Genomic DNA, 13315 nt, shown 5'->3' on the forward strand with positions numbered 1-13315 from the left:
TAAACTCACCACTGCCTATTTGACCTCATTGCAGGTGCAATATGGAAAGAGGCCCTTTTGGGCTGACTTTGATTTTGCCTGATTTTTAGAATGTTTTCCAAAAAACATCTGACAGTGCTGACAAAAAGTTGTGAACCTGTGTCACCTTGGCATAAAATTGGTATGTTTTTAAGATTAACCTCTTCCATCTGCATTGGCATGCTGTAGTAGTAATGTTTCTTTTAAAGATATGAGTTTACATTTACATTTTTCTTAGGTTTTATAATATATTTTAATCTACTGTATATTAATATTAGGCTATGGTCTGAGGAAAGTTGATTTTTGGAGTGAGAGAAAACAGAGTTTATTTAGTCATTATATTAAAATGAAAGGGAGAAATTGGAACTTCCAACTGTCAACATACAGAAAAGGAAGTCCCACCTTACAGGTAAAAGAGCCACTCACCTTATACAGACCTCACCTGTCAATCAACTCGAGAACACACATGCACACTAGATATACAAGCAATGTAAATTGAGTTTTTTTTTGTGTAATCTGAGGTTTAGAATCATAATTTATGATACCAGTGTTGTCTGAAAACCAGTGTTGTGCTGATTTGAAATCTGTTCCATGATTGTAATCTTTACCAACCGTTTTGGAGATTTTGGTCTCCAATTTGGTCTAATTTACTTAGAAAAATAGCTACCCAAGTGCATTCCAAAGATGGCCACTGAGTGAACTGACTTGCTAAAAAGACTTTGGTGATCATCTAACGTCATGATATTTAAAAAGCAAATAGAAAATGGTGGTACATTTGTTTAAAGGATATTCTAGTAATCATCTTTGATAAATTTCAACGTGGAAACATTGCTGTTTTAAACGCACACACACGCACAATGGCATCACCTGATACAACTAATAATATCTACATTACTTAGCAGCACTGTTGGGTGTAATTGGATTACAAAGTAGTTTGTTACTGTAATCTAATTACTTGTAGGCACATTACAGATATTTACACATTACAGTTACTGACTTTCAATGAAAGTAATTACATTTAAGTACATTACTTGGGTTACAAATTTTATTTATGTGTAAGTCAGTTAAAATGTGAATACATATGTTCATATGTACATCTGTTTGTGTGTCTGTGACAGCTGAAGTTTGTACAACTGTAAGGAGGAAATAGGCATTTTTAATTTGAGCGGGAAAAAAAAGTTTAACAAGCGATTCAGAAAGTAACTAATTAGTAATGTGGTTACTCTTGATGAAGTAATCAGTAAAGTATCAGATACAAATTTAAGAGAGGTAGCTTGTAATTTGTAGTGAATTACTTATTTTTTATAATTTACCCAACACTGCTTGGCAGATATGACATGAACATGTGTTGACAGTTGCAAACAACCCATGTACACAGGGCCAACGCTGGCCAAATTGATGCCCTATGCAGTGCAACGTGATCATCTGTGATTCGCAACTGCTTTCGGGTCCTTGAATAAAGTATAACGTATAACGTGCGAGTAAGGGCAGCCGGTGGACTTTCTGGTGCCCCCCTAGGGAGTTGGTGCCTTACGCAGACTGCGTAGTCTGCTTATAGGGAGCGGCGGTACTGCATGCACAGCTTGATATCATGAATAGCACTTAAACATGACTGAAATAAAAAAATATTAATATATTTGCCCTTACAAGTGTACGTATTGTATTGTCGAGTAGTATCAGCTGAAAGTTGCATAACGCTTTTTAATCTTTACTCAAAATCTGATGACAAGTAGGTTTCTCCATACATTTATATGGCAGAAACTCAACCTGAACTCAACATGTCCGCTAATGTTAAATGTTTATTTGGAGTTGTTTGGACAAATAAATCATATTTGTCTATGTGACAGGGCGGAGGGCGGGGCCGGTCGTGATTATACACACCCGGTCCCTTATCAGGCTAATCAAGCCTCCGAGAGGGATAAAGGCCGACTGCGGAAGGTGGTGCGACGAGAGAGAGATCGTTTATGGTCATGTGTGTTTGTGTCTTTTGTTTAAGTTTATCATTAAATATATTATTTATATTGTCAAGCCGGTTCTCGCCTCCTCCTTTCCCTTATATTCCTTTACAGTCTTTCATTGTGTCCTGGGGACCCAAACACTGCACATTTTGGATGTCTCCCTTATTAAACACACACAGTTCAGGTCACGGAGCCTCTACTAATAAGCTAATGAATTGAATAAGGTGTGTTAAATAAGGGAGACTTCTAAAATGTGCAGTGCTGTGGGTTCCAAATACTGGAATTGAAAACAACTGTATCAGAATTAGACAACAAATTATCAAGCCAAGTGAAAGTTGCAAACAAGTTGCTACAGCTTTTCTCAGAATTATCTTCACAATTCTGAGCCATTTATCCAGTTAGATTTAACTGGATCAAGGTCTTCTTTCAGTATGAAGTCAACACAGCAGAATAACAGGTGTAGTTCATTCCATTAACTCTGGACATGTTCCACAAACATTTGACAACCAGAAAAACTTACATTTTGAACAATACACCTATTGTTTTTCTTTAAAATAATGCCACTTGGTGTTTTATTTTTGTTATGTAATGCAATGGCATTCATAAATTTGGAACTGTTGCTCAAGTGTCCAAATAATGTATGGGTGCCAATGTACAATGAATGTAATGTGGTGAAAAAAAGAAAACAGCTGCAGATTTCACAGTGTCATAGAGGCCAAGAACAGCAGGAACACAACAGTTTGGATAGACACAGCATATTTGATACCGGTGGTATTTATGGAATACATGAATTTGGCTTGCTACAATCTATTTTGTATGCATACAGTAAAAAATGTGTCCTCTTTAATCGACTATTTGTCAGTGACTAAAAACGGCTTAAGTCAGATAAGTGAAAAAATAGAGTATCAGAACAGTTACTTCAGCAGACAAATATGGCAAGATTTCAAATGTCCATTTTATCTTTAGAAAAAGGCTTTGATAAGATTTTGCTATATATACCCATGTTTTTGGGTGCCATAACGATATTCACTGGAGCTGGGAAGGTAAGGAAATAGTTCATCTTAAATATTTGCCTTCAGTATTATTCAAATTCTAGAGTAGTTCTTCCAATTTCAGTTCATCATCATACATTGTGGTAAACTATTCAAATAATAAGTGAATATACAGTATGTCCTTTTTTTAATCTATCTGATTGAAATTATTTGTTACAAGTGTTGTCCAATGTTTTCAACAGTAGCAGAATAATAGATTACATAATTGTCATGTTCAATGAATTTAAAAGTATTTTAGTAACACTTTACAATAAGGTTGTATTCATAAACATAAACATAAATAAATATAATTTAACATAAACTAACAATGAACAATGTTTTACAACACTTATTAATCTTGGTTAATGTTGATTGCATTTACTAATTTTGTTTTGTATTATTTAAAGTTCAGTGCACATTAACATTAGTTAATGCATTATGAACTTACATGAACAATTGTATTTTCATGAATTAACAACAACCAAGATTATTAAACACTGTAAAAACGTATTCTTCATTGTTAGTTCATGATACCTAATGCAGTCCAAATGTTAACAAATAGAACATTATTAACCATAATTTTAAGATTTATGCATTTCAATTTAATAACTAAATTCCATCCAATTGAACTGAGCAATCTGTAGCAAAATAATATTTATAAATAGTTTAAGTTTTATTTAATTTTGTTTGTTAAAAGTTACGCAATTCAATCTGCAATGAAATTGAAATGCACGAATCTTAAAAATAGGCAGAACACTTTTTATTTGAGTGTTACCAGAATTTCTTTTAAAATCACATCTTCTTTAATTACTTATACAATTACCCTAATGCACTTCTACAGATGATTCTAAAGTGTTCACAATTGTCAGGGGCTGCAACAATGTTCCTTTCTATTCAGCTGAGGAGAACATCTCCTCTCCATCGGGCTGCCTTGATCTTCTCGCTATGGGGCTTCCTCAACATTGCTTTAGCTCTACTTCCCCCCACCAGCCCCCCAATTTTTAAGAACACACCCTTTGCTGTTATTTGGAATGCCCCCACTGATGTGTGTAAGAGACTAGAGATCAGTTTGGACACCTCGGCTTTCCAGGCAGTTACCACGCCAGCCAGCGATCCTGACCAATTTCTTTTTCTCTTCTACTCTAATCGTCTGGGCCTGTACCCCTACATAAATGATGAAACCAAAGAGGAGTTCAACGGCGGCATTCCCCAGAAGGGCAACATAACGGCAAGCCTTTTAAAAGAAGTTCATGATGTCACATACTACATCCCTGAATTATCCCCTGGTTTGGCCGTGATTGACTGGGAATCATGGCGCCCACTGTGGGCCAGGAACTGGGGTTCAAAAGAGATTTATCGAAAGCTTTCCATTCAGTTTGTTCAAGAGAACTGGCCATCTTTCAACTCCAGTCAGGACGAAGCTTTGGCAAAAGAGCAGTTTCAAAATGCTGCCAGGGCTTACATGGAGCAAACAGTGAAGTTGACAATCAAAATGCGACCTAAGTATCTCTGGGGCTACTACTTGTTCCCTGATTGCTATAACTATGGGTGGGATCAGCCTGGTTACACTGGGGAGTGTCCAGAAAAAGAAATAATCTTGAATGGTGAGCTCCATTGGCTGTGGAACGCCAGTACGGCACTGTTTCCTTCGGCATACCTACCGCTGGACCTTCGCAACAACCAAAGTGCAACTTACTTCGTTAGGGGACGAGTCCAGGAAGCCATCAGGGTATCTACTCTGCCAAAGCATCCCTACACAGCTCCCATTTATGTATACTTGCGCCCTCTGTTTCGGGATCAATCAGTAATATACCTGAGTGAGGTGAGGTCCTATGTTTATGGCTTGCTAAGCCTTCACACCTAATGAAAACTAAATACAAATTAGCATTTCCTGGCAAAGGTGAAGTGTGTAAGTTTATCCATTTTAAAATACTAGAAAGTCATTATGTTGGTAACATAGTGTTATTCTTCAAACTTGGGTTGGGTTTTTCCAGAACCCCTAAACCAAGACCAAAAATTCTGACTATAAATCCTCTTAGAGCTTTCCAGCTACAATCACCAAACTTGGAACAGACCTTCAGACTGTTCCGACTCGGGTTCTATGACTTTTCTAACTGATCGGACTTATGGTCTCCTGTAACGATGATATCAAACTCCAGCAGTCAAATTCCAGTTATCAAAATGTTCAAATGTAAACACACACAAGACCTTTCAGCTGCTATCTATCTATCTGTTGGTCGGTCGGTCGGTCGGTCCAACCCGTCCGTCCGTCCGTCCAACTATCTATCCATCTTTTCAATCTTTCTGTCAGTCGAACTATCTATCCATCTTTTCAATCTTTCTGTCAGTCGAACTGACTGTTGGGCCTGTAAAACATTCAAACTCTAAACTTTAAAAGTATTCTAAAATCTCTTGACAAACTTTACCCCTCTACTTGTTTTTGCTAGTGCTGCAGATACTACAATAAGCTTCCCCGATTACAGTTTTTTTCAATTGCTTTGGCTCATTTTTTGAAACAGTCTTATTCCATGTCATAGATATTTATGGAATATACATGTATGTCTGACAGATTTTGATAATTGAATGGATCATTTTGCATGTGATGTAGAAGTTGTGAAGAGTATGACAATTTCACAGAGAATCAACTCATCAGTTATTGTGCAAATTGTAGACAATTGTACTTACTCGTTTGCACATGTGCAATTTGCTTAAATAAATAAGAAATTCAAATCTGGTGTGAAAAAGAAAATAACTGTTCAGAGATTTTAACTTAATGTTCTTAATTCTTCATTCGAGAATTGAGCCAAAGTGACTGAGAAAAACTGTAAAAAGTACATATGCAAAATATCTAAGATAGAATTGTATAGAATCACTTGAGGAAAAAGTCGTTCCTTTCTTTTGTGTTCCTCAGGCAGATCTGATCAGTACTATTGGAGAGAGTGCCGCATTAGGGGCTTCAGGAGCCATACTGTGGGGGGCCAGTGCAGATTATAGCACCAAGGTAATGTGAAATTCAAGAGTACAATCATTCTACTTCTGCAGACAGTTCTATAGGCTACATGGCTACAAGGTGCTGTACATGTACACTGAAAAATAATAAGTTAATTGCACTCATTTGATTGCGTAAACTTGTTCCCTCAATCCCATGAAATGGGGTATCACAAAACATGAGTATTTGTGTTCAATTAACTTGGTTTTCATATAGAATGAATTTAACTAATAAGTTGAGTTAAATCTACACTATGTAACTTTTGGCCCTCTAGTGGTTAAAAAATAAACTGCATGCATCCTGTGGGAGAATATTGTTTTGGGAATGACGCAAGTTGTGCTTCGGCTCCTTTGCGTGGATGAATGTGATTTGAGGCAACGGTGTACACATGGATACAAGACATCTTATCAGAGGGAATGGACAATAAATAACGAAAGAAAGGAAAAGATGGATATCCAAAAACGTTATCTGAGCAGATATTGCTTAAGGTGCCATACCTTATGCTGTAGTTTTGACTTTGTTGGTAACAATGACAATTAGTTACTATTGTGGTCTGTTTGGCCAGAATATCCTGCAGTTTTAAAAACTTTACAAAGTTTGACCTTATCAGACAAGCAATCATTATGTTTAATGTTAACGAATGTTGCATAACTTTTGTAACGTCTTTATTTCAAAACATCAAAATGTTTGTTAACATTATACAAGGATTGCTTGTCTGAAAAGGTCAAACTTTGAAACGTTGTGTCATTGTTATCAACCAGTTGTCAACATCATTTCAAGACTCACATGTCCTTGGCAAGCCTAGGACTAAAGGATTTATTTATATAAATTATTCCCGTTATAAAGAAATATACACACGTGTGCTAGCAAATGAAAAGTTCTGCACCGATTACAGTATAATAATTGTATTTCACTACACAAACACAGACATATCAATAAAATGTCTTACCTGTTGAGTAAGATAAAAGCCATCTCTGAAAAGCCAAGCCGATGTTGATTCAGGTTTTATTACAGACTCTACGGCTTTGCCTTTTTGCTTTTAGGCTCTGCTCGGTTTTGGATTCTTTGTTTTCACAACCGGTGATTCCCCAGAGGTTTGCCATTTTGAATGATCCATGCTAAAGTTTTCTCAGATAGTGTTAAGAGGGTCCAAAATGGGACACAGATCAACCTAATGGTGACATCACACAAAACAACTCTTTTCAATAAAACAACATAAATATTACTATAAAAAAGCTAAAACTTCTATGAATTCTAAATAACAACTATAATGCTCCTATACAGGTGAAACTCAAAAAATTAGAATATCGTGCAAAAGTTCATTAATTTCAGTAATTCAACTTAAAAGGTGAAACTAATATATTATATAGACTCATTACAAGCAAAGTAAGATATTTCAAGCCTTTATTTGATATAATTTTGATGATTATGGCTTACAGCTTATGAAAACCCCAAATTCAGAATCTCAGAAAATTAGAATATTGTGAAAAGGTTCAGTATTGTAGGCTCAAAGTGTCACACTCTAATCAGCTAATTAATCCAAACACCTGCAAAGGGTTCCTGAGCCTTTAAATGGTCTCTCAGTCTGGTTCAGTTGAATTCACAATCATGGGGAAGACTGCTGACCTGACAGTTGTGCAGAAAACCATCACTGACACCCTCCAGAAGGAGGGAAAGCCTCAAAAGGTAATTGCAAAAGAAGTTGGATGTTCTCAAAGTGCTGTATCAAAGCACATTAATAGAAAGTTAAGTGGAAGGGAAAAGTGTGGAAGAAAAAGGTGCACAAGCAGCAGGGATGACCGTAGCCTGGAGAGGATTGTCAGGAAAAGGCCATTCAAATGTGTGGGGAGCTTCACAAGGAGTGGACTGAGGCTGGAGTTACTGCATCAAGAGCCACCACACACAGACGGGTCCTGGACATGGGCTTCAAATGTCAAACGTCTTACCTGGGCTAAAGAAAAAAAGAACTGGTCTGTTGCTCAGTGGTCCAAAGTCCTCTTTTCTGATGAGAGCAAATTTTGCATCTCATTTGGAAACCAAGGTCCCAGAGTCTGGAGGAAGAATGGAGAGGCACACAATCCAAGATGCTTGAAGTCCAGTGTGAAGTTTCCACAGTCTGTGTTGGTTTGGGGAGCCATGTCATCGGCTGGTGTTGGTCCACTGTGCTTTATTAAGTCCAGAGTCAACGCAGCCGTCTACCGGGACATTTTAGAGCACTTCATGCTTCCTTCAGCAGGCAAGCTTTATGGAGATGCTGACTTCATTTTCCAGCAGGACTTGGCACCTGCCCACACTGCCAAAAGTACCAAAACCTGGTTCAATGATCATGGTATTACTGTGCTTGATTGGCCAGCAAACTCGCCTGACCTGAACCCCATAGAGAATCTATGGGGCATTGCCAAGAGAAAGATGAGACATGAGACCAAACAATGCAGAAGAGCTGAAGGCCGCTATTGAAGCATCTTGGTCTTCCATAACACCTCAGCAGTGCCACAGGCTGATAGCATCCATGCCACGCCGCATTGAGGCAGTAATTAATGCAAAAGGGGCCCAAACCAAGTACTGAGTACATATGCATGATTATACTTTTCAGAGGGCTGACATTTCTGTATTTAAAATCCTTTTTTTATTGATTTCATGTAATATTCTAATTTTCTGAGATTCTGAATTTGGGGTTTTCATAAGCTGTAAGCCATAATCATCAAAATTATATCAAATAAAGGCTTGAAATATCTTACTTTGCTTGTAATGAGTCTATATAATATATTAGTTTCACCTTTTATGTTGAATTACTGAAATTAATGAACTTTTGCACGATATTCTAATTTTTCGTGTTTCACCTGTATGTTCCCTTTGGCCAAGAAAACACAATTAAATAAGTCAAGTGCAAGGGATTGTGGGTATTACCTATAACAATTTTAATCTATGGATTACAATTTATTTTTAAGATAAATAACTTCAATGAACATAAATATTTGAGTTAAGAGCCCAAAACTTGACATTTCAAGCTAACAAAATGTAGCCAAGTGCCATTCTGTTTAAGGGTCTATTTACTTTATCACTCATTAATACGTTTTTGCCACTTTTTTTTATTATTTATTTTCATCTGGATCTAACAAAATGTAAAATACAAATGTTGGGTGTACTTGCTCTTCATCTGAGCAAGTTAACAATTGCAAATGGACTTGCTTTGTTACTAACAGACATCTTCCTCATTGCAGGACTCATGTGAAGCGCTGGCGGCCTATTTGCCCTCCATCCTTAACCCTTATATAACTAATGTGACAGCAGCCGCTAAACTTTGCAGCAGCATGCTCTGTCAGGGCAAAGGCCGCTGCCTGCGCAAAAACCCTCAGTCAAACACCTACCTACACTTGAATCCAAAACATTTTCATATCCAGGGGAGTCGTGGAAAATACCTTGCAATTGGCACACCATCACTTAGTGACATCAGCAACTTTGTGGAAAACTTCTCCTGTCAATGCTATGCAGGGCAAACGTGTTCTGCCAAAATGCCAGATTCCCTCCCCAAAATTCCAATAGTTATTCGAGTGACTTAAGTCTGTACATGTACTGTTCAACACATATCTATTAAATATGCTGAAGAATATTTGTTTTGAAAGTTCTGTCAAATCCTTCATTTGTTGTGTTAATAACAGAAGTCCTTTTCATGTGATCAGTTTTACACATCAGGCATCATTACACTTTCATCTATGATTACTGATGTTATAATTGTTTTTGGCATTCCAAATGCACAACAAAGATAACTGAAATGAATGTCTCAATAAAAAGACACAAAACATTAGCATTTCTATAATTGTTAGTGTAACACTAGGGCAAGTTGTCACACGGTAAATTGTCACAAGGGCTATAATCTCAGTAATGTTTTTTTTTCTTCTTCTTTTTAACAATACTGTTTACATTTTTAGCTGTTTCATGAATTGTTCAGTGTTGTCATTCTTAAATGTAAATGTTCTATTTTTGGTTCCCCAAAAGAACCTTTCTTGAAAAACAAATATATATTTTTTTTTGAAAACCTTTTAAAATAGTCCCCTTATCCACTAACCTATTGTGCAATGGAAGGTTCCTTGGATGTTAAAGATTGATAAAGAACCTTAATTTTTAAGAGTATACTGTTATACTGAAAATTGTGCTGAACAGCGTATAATAGGCTGATTAATGTTTGGTTCCATTGTGACAGCTTACCCCATGTAGTGTGACAATACCAGGCCATGTTGTCACAAAAGGTCAACATGTGTTTGACGAACTGCTTCTGTTTTCCTTGAGCAATAAAGGAGTATATGTTCATAGTTTTTATCTTTTTGAAAAAAAAACATTTTTGCAGCCATGATGTTGATACACAGAAACTGAGGTTAAAAAGTGTGACATCTAGGTATATGACATCTAGGTATCTAGGTATATATATATATATATATATATATATATATATATATATATATATATATATATATATATATATGTATATATATATGTTTGAACATTTCCAGCATGTGTGTATATATATATATATATACACACACATGCTGGAAATGTTCCAAATTAGTTTCAATCAAGTGTGCCGCACAAGCCCTCAAAAGTGAAGCCGAAACGTCTCGATCGCCTCCGGTGACTGGTCCTAGTATAGGTCATTAACCCCGCCTCCCCATGTTATTCAACGGGATGTGAGACCAACTAAACAATTAAATTACACTTCACATATCTTTTTTCCAAAGATAGTTTCTGTCATTTACTGTAGTTTCTATCACGTTGATGTAATTTCAAGTGTTTGTTTTCAAAATAAGTTTGTTTTTAGCTAGTTATTTGATACTATATAAACAGTGCTGTGACATCATGATTGACAGCTGTGATTGACAGGTTCTCTGAGCAAAGTAGTCACTGAAGCACCAACTGACTTTTTTTCGGGATCTTCGGTGGACTGAGGAGATTGGAGCTTTAAATGTAATATCTAAATTTCTATAATTAATTATTTCACACCGTCATAAGTCAAAAGTCAAAAGTGCAGGGGCGTGTGCTTGCGATTGATTCAGTTCTCACCAATGGAAAAGAGCGAATGTGCGTCGTCCATCTTTTTTTACAGTCTATGGTTTCATTGAGTTTCAAAACACCAGGAAATTTCTGCCTGTGGCTGACATGAGAATCTTGTTTATTGTGAATGTTAGCCTGTAGACCTCACATAAACATGCTCCTACACGTGTAAAAGCAATATATTCTCGACAGCGACAGCATGGAGAGCCATAACGGAATTTATCCTATGGGAGGCAACAGTATTTCCAACCTTCAGTAAAGTTTTTTGTTCAAGAGTTCCCATCAACTTCATTAGCAACCACTGGGGGGAGCTGTCTCTAATCCTTGTTTTATTCTGGTGTATTCTCAGTTGTATTGATTCTAATGTCTGTCCTGACTTGATCTTTGCCATCTGTTCACTGTTTACTCTAAGTAGTCTAGGTATATTTATCCTTGTTGTTTGTACATTTGTTGTTCTGTCTAACATGTGTAACCTAAAGACCAGCAGTGCCAATATTGAACCTCCACCAAGGTTAGATGTCTTTGGTGGAATACACAGTTTGAGTCAGCAAACAACTAAATTATAAATAGACTTCTGGAATTGTTTTACGTTATCAATGATTTTATGATCGGGTGGCAGACATTTCATGCTTTAAAGCCTGTTTCCACATTCACATCTTCACATAATAAGGCATTCAATCACTGGTCTGTATCTGATTATATTGAAAAAGTAATTTCTGTAAGGGAATATACTCATTTTTTAAAGGGAATTACAGCAGTTTTATGCAAGCAAAAGAAAGAATAAAAAAAGTATACCCCAAAACATATACGGTATATTTAAACTGTTGTTTCTATACAGCAGCTGTACTTTAATAAATGAATTGTAATGTAAGTTTTCATAATCGTTTTAAGATTTGATTGCATTCATATTTTTTTATTATTATTTTGCTTTGTTATTTTTTACTGTATTTTGGTTACTTTTCTCTTTGACTATAGATGGCAACAAAACACTTTGTGCTATCAGTTACATAACACATGACTGCACTACAGCTGTCCCATTCAGAAAATTTACATTGAAACCAATCAGCATATGTTTTTAATACAATCTTGGAATTCCATATTCTGTATCTGATCTTATAAAACAGAATTGTGTTATTACTGGACACCAGGAGCTGTAAACAATTAATTCCATAGAGTAATCTTTAGATTAATGAACATTCCTCACAATGGCACTGTCTGCTTGAACATTGTTAGTGCAGCCTCCTATCACTTTTATTGTATGGATAAAAGCATGCAATAAAAGTGAATGGTGACTGAGGCTAACATTCTGCCTAACATCTCTCTTGGTGTTTCATGAAAAATGGTTAGGGTTAACTATCCCTTTAAGAAGAGGAATCAATGAAACTGAAGTTAACAATCATTTTGGAAGATTATAGCATAAAACCAAAAAAATGCCCACAGGGGAAGAATAAATATGATGTGCATATTGTCTTAATGACTCTGCTGTACAATAAGACCAGATGCATGTTTTCGGGTTAGACTGCAACATCAACATTATCTCCAACAAAAGAGCCTGCAGTGACCGCCTGTGACAGGCATAGTGTTCTGACTCTGAAGGAGGGGGCTGGTCCGGGCTACTACATGGTGATATGACGCAAATGTCCCTGCACAGACAAAAGCCAGCTTTTACTATTGAGTAACCAAACAGAGACCGTCTGCAACAGTGACTCTATAAAATAAAGGAAAAACTCCAAGTTGTCATATGAAGTCACAATTAAAAGATGTTTCTGTTAATGTATTATAAGGTTGTCATTAAAGGCATAGTTCACTCATAAATGTAAAAAAAAATTATTGCTGGATGCTAAATGGAACAATTCTTTACACTGCAGTGGGACTATATGAGACCATATATCAAAAACTGTGGGGTGTAAATCTGCTTTGATGCAGTGTAAATGGGGATGCTTCAGTTCTCAGTATGAGCTGTCATCGCTATAATGAGGATTTGTCGTGGGGATTGTTGTGGCTCCCCTTTACCTTGACCTACTGACATAGATTCTGAAACATCTGTCAGTATCACTCTTTAAACCTCCCCCAAACACATGCAAACTCACATAATATGAATTTGCATGTGTGTTACCACATTAAAGGTGTAGTGTACATAAAAATGAAAATTCTGTCATCATTTAATCACTTCTGTGTTGTTCCAGTCACATTTGTCTGTTTCTTCAGTGGAACACACAAGGAGATGTTAGGCAGATTGTTAGCCTCAGTCACCATTAACTTTCATTATATTT

The 13315-nt window shown here is 36.4% G+C and overlaps 1 protein-coding gene across 1 annotated transcript; it reads left to right on the plus strand.

Moving 5' to 3' along the window:
* The first annotated feature begins 3852 nt into the window (after positions 1-3852).
* LOC127640114 (hyaluronidase PH-20-like) lies at positions 3853-10383 on the plus strand. The gene is made up of 3 exons (XM_052122518.1): positions 3853-4829; positions 5919-6008; positions 9218-10383. Exons 1-3 carry the CDS (start codon positions 3888-3890, stop codon positions 9554-9556), a joined length of 1371 nt encoding a protein of 456 aa, XP_051978478.1. The 5' UTR covers positions 3853-3887; the 3' UTR covers positions 9557-10383.
* The last annotated feature ends 2932 nt before the right edge of the window (positions 10384-13315 follow it).

This window comes from Xyrauchen texanus, chromosome 49 (assembly GCF_025860055.1).
Source record: "Xyrauchen texanus isolate HMW12.3.18 chromosome 49, RBS_HiC_50CHRs, whole genome shotgun sequence".
NCBI classification, from domain to species: Eukaryota; Metazoa; Chordata; class Actinopteri; order Cypriniformes; family Catostomidae; genus Xyrauchen; species Xyrauchen texanus.

What these genes read in the sequence shown, in the direction of transcription:
- LOC127640114 (XM_052122518.1), top strand. Translation starts at nt 3,888, where the DNA reads ATGTTCCTTTCTATTCAGCTGAGGAGAACATCTCCTCTCCATCGGGCT. An exon ending in CAGTAATATACCTGAGTGAG is followed by an intron (nt 4,830 to 5,918) that starts GTGAGGTCCTAT and finishes TGTGTTCCTCAG; the next exon opens with GCAGATCTGATCAGTACTAT. An exon ending in GTGCAGATTATAGCACCAAG is followed by an intron (nt 6,009 to 9,217) that starts GTAATGTGAAAT and finishes TCCTCATTGCAG; the next exon opens with GACTCATGTGAAGCGCTGGC.